This window comes from Chaetura pelagica, unplaced genomic scaffold, assembly GCF_000747805.2.
Source record: "Chaetura pelagica isolate M959 unplaced genomic scaffold, ChaPel_1.0 scaffold388, whole genome shotgun sequence".
Taxonomy (NCBI): Eukaryota; Metazoa; Chordata; class Aves; order Apodiformes; family Apodidae; genus Chaetura; species Chaetura pelagica.
This window is the reverse complement of record NW_009954111.1, coordinates 647,818-653,523: the sequence shown is the minus strand read 5'-3', so window position 1 is coordinate 653,523 and position 5,706 is coordinate 647,818. Positions and strand designations below refer to the sequence as shown.

General features: G+C 40.6%; 1 protein-coding gene across 1 annotated transcript; it reads right to left on the bottom strand.

Moving 5' to 3' along the window:
* Positions 1 to 224: 224 nt before the first annotated feature.
* Positions 225 to 5,038, bottom strand: TMEM126A (transmembrane protein 126A). The gene is made up of 4 exons (XM_010002545.1): positions 4,903 to 5,038; positions 1,817 to 2,010; positions 1,106 to 1,220; positions 225 to 477 (listed from the first exon to the last, which is right to left on the bottom strand). Exons 1-4 carry the CDS (start codon positions 5,016 to 5,018, stop codon positions 273 to 275), a joined length of 630 nt encoding a protein of 209 aa, XP_010000847.1. The 5' UTR covers positions 5,019 to 5,038; the 3' UTR covers positions 225 to 272.
* Between the last annotated feature and the right edge of the window lie 668 nt (positions 5,039 to 5,706).

Here is a 5,706-nt window from a genome sequence, read left to right as displayed (position 1 = left end):
GCATCCCTTTAGAGCCAAACAATAAGCAGGCAATAGAAATTACCACCGCCCCCCTCCTGTTTCCAAAGAAAAAACACCTGTCCTTATAAAGCTGTTATTCAGGTGTACACACTAAACTGGAAATCATCAAAAACTTAACTTGCATTTAAGGTCACAACTGAAAAGAACACCAGTGCAGTCTTAACTTTTTCTATTAAAAAGGCAGCAAGCAACCACTTCTTTCTTTGTTTATTATGGTTACTTATCCAAGGCAATTGAAAAGTTGCTTAACTTCATGCTTGTAGCTCTTCGGGATCCCTGTTAGTATTCATCTGCTGCAGTATTTTAACATATATTCCATGATGTTTAGTGGCAAGATACAATCCAGTTAGAAGCTGTACAAGTACAGCCCAACTCATCTTTCTAAAGACAGGCTGACCAGTTGTGAGCCAGTAGCGTAACAGATTCTCCTTCCCTGGCAGGGGAGATGAAGCATACCTAAACAACAGAAACAGTCATAGAAACTTACTTTTTCTCCCCATCCAATGTAAGCATCAAGATTTAACATTACAGTGATGAGAAATATTTAGGTAGATACTTATCCTCTCCTAAGTTAAATTCACTTGGTGGTGCTGAGCTCTCTGGATAACTGCTATAAACCATCCTGACCATGTTACTTGACGTCTCACCAAGTCTCACCATTCCCTCACTGTGCTCTGACCCAAACCACACTTGCACCTGCCAGGGAGTCTGGCTGCTGGGCACTGCCCAGTAAGGTCTCTCTGCCATCCAGCCAAACAACACTAAGCAACAACTTTCACAGTTGGCAGGACAGGAGCCACAATTTCACATACCCAGGCACCTCATGGGCAGCTTGTAAGGCTCTAGCTCAACATCAGTGCTTTGCAGTGTATCAGCTTGCAGATCTTGTTTCACTTTGGAGGCCTGGCATAGCTCTTGCTAACTGCCTTGTAATTAGATGACCTTAATGTAAATCCCTCTTCCACGTACTAAAAGCCTACAAGGTGACAGATGTACCTAGGCCAAAAATCTACACAATTTAAACTGAAAACTGCAGATTTGACCAATACACACATTTCACTTACTGCAGGTTAGTAAGACGTACCTGGCTGCGAGGCTTGCGTTCATGGGGAGAGCCAGGAAAATAGGATAGAGCCCACCCACAACAGCTCCTATCAGTCCTCCTCTGACCACAGCACAGACCTCACAGTTCAGCTCACCTGCATGACAAACAAAATGTTTCATTGTCAATATCTACATAGCTCCAACACATTTATAAGCTGTGTGCAACAACATGGAAATTGGCGCTTGACAGAAATGGCCAAGCTGTACAGGTAGAAAAGAAATGTGGAAAGGACTCTTTCTTTCACTCAACAGGTAGAAAAGAAATGTGGAAAGGACTCTTCCTTTTTCTTTCACTTGCTCACTCACTCACTCTCCTTTCAACCCATGAAGAATTTATCACTTTAAAGCTGACCTTCAAATGAAATCATACAGATGAGGGAAACTGAACTGCTTGGTTGCAGTCACTTTGACATGAGTTTGAATGAAAAATGCTAAAAATCAGTGTTTACAATATTTTTAAAATAAACATATATAATTCAACACATGTATCTCCTTTCCCATTCAACTTCAAGAACTCACTGCTGCCCAATGCATTAAATAATCTGTTTTTCAAACTGCTTTACAAAATGAGAGTCTTCAAGACCACAACAGTTCAAGACCACTGTTGTGCAGAGAAGAAAAGCCTCTCTGGTGTTACTCTATATACAGAATGCAAAGCCCTTTTGAAAACAAGGAATAATAAAGGTTTTACCTGAAAACAAAGACTCGCGCACAAAAACTTCATAAGCTGCTGCTGTTGAAAGAAATGGAACAACAGCCATTGGCAAAGCAGACACAAAGGCAGCCTTCCTGACATGTAAGATGTTCCTGAAGAAGTTATTTGCTGCTAAGCCACATAAGCTTGAATTTGCTGCAAGGAAGTATGATCCATGATTACAAAGGTTCCTGTGAAAGACGAGAAGTCACTTCAGCAACTGAGAACTGTAAAAAGGTTTGGTTCACTCAGTGCTACAATTCACTTCTGAATATTTTACAGTAAGAGGTAAGAGATGTAAATCTCTCACTAGTGCAAAAGGGAGATAACTACTTTCAAAAGTAAGCACCATCCTTTGCTTTATGCTCAAGTTTACACACACATCAAGAAGGAAGTGACAGAAACACTGAGAAGCCTCTTCTACATTTTTTGTTCTATTATGGCTAATAGAAACTATGAAATTTGCTGTAATTAAGATGTTTCTAAGGAGACTGTTTTCTCAAAAGAACTTGGAAAAAAAAAATCTATAATCACAGCTAGCTCCTGTCATCAACCTTATTTCTAGCCTGCTTACCCAAAATTATAGACTTACTTTCAACATAAAAGCTTACACAACAGATCTGGTGGGACAGCTGGCAACTGACATCTTGCAGAAGCCATCTCAGCAGCTGCTGGCAGATCATTTGTAGTGACCCTATACGCTGAAGGGCTGTAAGCTTTCCCTGTGTGCATGGAACACCTACATTTAAGGTCCTACCTTGCTAGGAGGCTATGCTAGTTCAAGGTTACATCCTGGTTTACAGAACTGGAGCTTCTCTTTTTCCCTTGATCACAGAGCGACTGGACTCTGTTATCTACCATATTTTTAACATATGGTTTAGAGCAGCTACTCCTGTCAGCAATCTGTAATACGATGAATGCAGAACAGAACTAAGTCTGGGCAGAGATAGTCAGCATTTAATATCTTGACAAACAGTTCCCATTTGAGTACATTCCATTACAGCAGGTAACACAAGAGAAGGAATGGGGGAGCATGCCAATCTAACAAGCCTGATGAGCAGTCTGGATTTATTTCATTTGACTTGATTTCTGTTATTCTGTGACTTGCAGAAGGAAGTTGTGCATTATCTTTAGCATTACATCTGGCAAAGTCAGTTGATTAGTGGAAACAACTCTTCGTTTTAGGTTTCCACAAATCTAAAATTCCCAACTATTGCCAGGCAAAGCAAATCACTGGAAGGCTTTGCTATTATTATTATGTTAAAAGTGTCTTTTAAAAATGTGTCATAACTTGGATTTATGGCTAAAGCCTCAAAGGAAAAAATTTGCTTAACCAGTCCCAAAAATTATGCTGGGCCAAATGTCCTATTTATTTGCAAAAGTATCAAATGTGACAATCTCTAAACCATTTAGCAATTAAATATGTGATTTTTAAAAATCCACCTCAAAATTCTTCTACATTTTAATGCTTAGAGTAACATTAAGCACTGACAAGTCACAGAAAAAAGACTTCAGAGATGTAGGTGCTAATCTTGCAAAACTTCAAACATTAAAAACACCTGACATCAATGTCACCAACTATTTCTCATTTTGAACAGGAAAATACTTTCATCCTTGGTACATACCAGATTTTCAAACATGAAAATAAGCTACTAACAATTCAGTTCTGATACTATATCGCAGAAGAACTTTACTGGTCCAATATTGTTCTTGCCCTAATTTAGGAGCTATGTTTATTGTTTTGGGTTTTTTGTTTTAAAAATAATTTGCTTTTCAAATCCCCATTCTCCCAATACTAGGTATCATTCACATAATGCCCCCAGAGGACAGTGTCTACCAACCAGTCTTCATTCTTCATCCTACTGGTATGTTTACAATCACAGGCAGTGAAATGCATGTGTACATATACTTCAATATGGAGGACCAGGATTAAAATTTAGCAGCCTATGTAAGAATCCAAAATAGAGTAACGTACCCAGGACCGGCAGAATCTATTCAGGCTTGTTGTTGTACTTAACTGCTACACTGCACAAAAGGAAGGGATGATGAAAGGCTTTGGGGTTTGTATTATTTTTTTCCTGGGGAAGTTGTGGCTGCCCCATCCCTTGAAGTGTTGAAGGCCAGGCTGAATGGGGCTCTGAGCAACCTGATCTAGTGGGAGGTGTTCCTACCCATGCAGGGGGGTTGGAATCTTTAAGGTCTCTTCCAACTCAAACCATCCTATGATTCTATGAATGGCAGAGGAGTAGATCCTACACAAAGCTGCAGCACTGACTGAACAGGAGGGATAAAGCCTCGGTGTTTCTCTTTCTCACCTGTGTGGGGAGGCCCTGGGTTACCACTGGCCATGTGTTTAGCCAGCAATTTGGTTCTATTTAAAAAATGAAGCAAAAGCTTCCAATTACTCTTTTTTATACAGAATTTTTCCAGTATGATATGTATGTGCAAATGGCTCCTTACAGAACCAGCCCAGGTCCAGTAAAGTTCTGCAGTGAAATGCAGTATCTCAAAACACAAAAAGGTTGTCTGTGATGCCCAGAAGGCATTTAGCTGATTTTGTGCTGCTCAGAACCCTGCTGGTGAGCCTGCATGACTCTGGCTGGCTTGCCCAGCACCACCTGGATACCTCAGCCTTGCCTTCCTGAAACAGGGAGCAGTGCAGAATGAAAGTAGCAGGTTGATGCTCACTCAGTTCTGGCTCTAGGCCAGCCCTGCTGGACACAAGATGACTCCTGCAGAATCACAAGCCTTATCCTGTCCAACATTTCAGTTTGCTAGAAAATGTATTAGCTCTAGCATAGGTCTGTATGAATGCTCTGAGCCAGCCAGGGCTGATCAGCCATTCCAGAACCTTAAGAATTGGGCAGCACATGCCAGAAACCAACTGAGCAGGAGCACAGAGAACAGTGAACTAACCACGTTTTAGAAACGCAAACCAAGTTTTCTGTTCTGAACAATAACAAACATCTTCACAATTAAATATTTTTGTAGCTTCAAGGAAGATTTGCGGTACAAGAATAAGGGAAAAGAAAAGCTTCCAGAAGACTTGAAATGTTCAATGCACTTATTTTACCAGCACTTACTGATCTGCTTTAGGAAGCTCATTGAATATCTTTTTTATGACTTCCATCCGCTTAAATCTTTCCAAATATAGGCTTTGGTGTGGAGAATCTAGCTGAAGAAACTCTCTTCCTGTCATCTTGAAGTCCTGGATCAGAAGGAACAAACAAACAAATGTAATCAGTTACACAGCCCCAGTATGTATCAAATAAGCATTTAGAGTCTCTTGGCACTGTGCAATCACAAATGCATTTCCTGTTTTTCGTGGCAGAGTTTTCAGATGCAAAGGGCACAATCCAGCTACAGAACTCTATGATACTGATAACTCCATGAACCCTAACAAACTGCTTCCTTTAGTGATGTTGCAGCTGTGGTTTGACAGGTGCTCTAACCAGCTCAAGTACTTGCTGTGACGAAAATGTGATGTGAGGGGAAGAAATGCAGATGACTGCATCTTGACTTCCAAGGAAACTGAATCTTCTCCATACATACACTTTCCCCACAATCCTGAAATATCTTATAATATGTAAAGTATCTTTGTTCTTAAATTCAATTTCATAAGACCAATACCTCTTAATTTCTAACTTGTATTCAGCCTTGTAGCTGCTGGTGTTAATAGTAAAAGTGTGGGGCCTACAGGAAAGCTGGGGACAGACTTGTAAGGGCATGCAGTGATAGGATGAGGGGGTAGCAGTTTCAAACTGTAACAGGGGAGACGTAGATAAGACATTAGGAAGAAATTCTTCACTGAGGGTGGTAAGACACTGGCACAGGTTGCCCAGGGAAGTGGTGGCTGCTCCAATCCTGGAAATGTTGAAGGCCAGGTT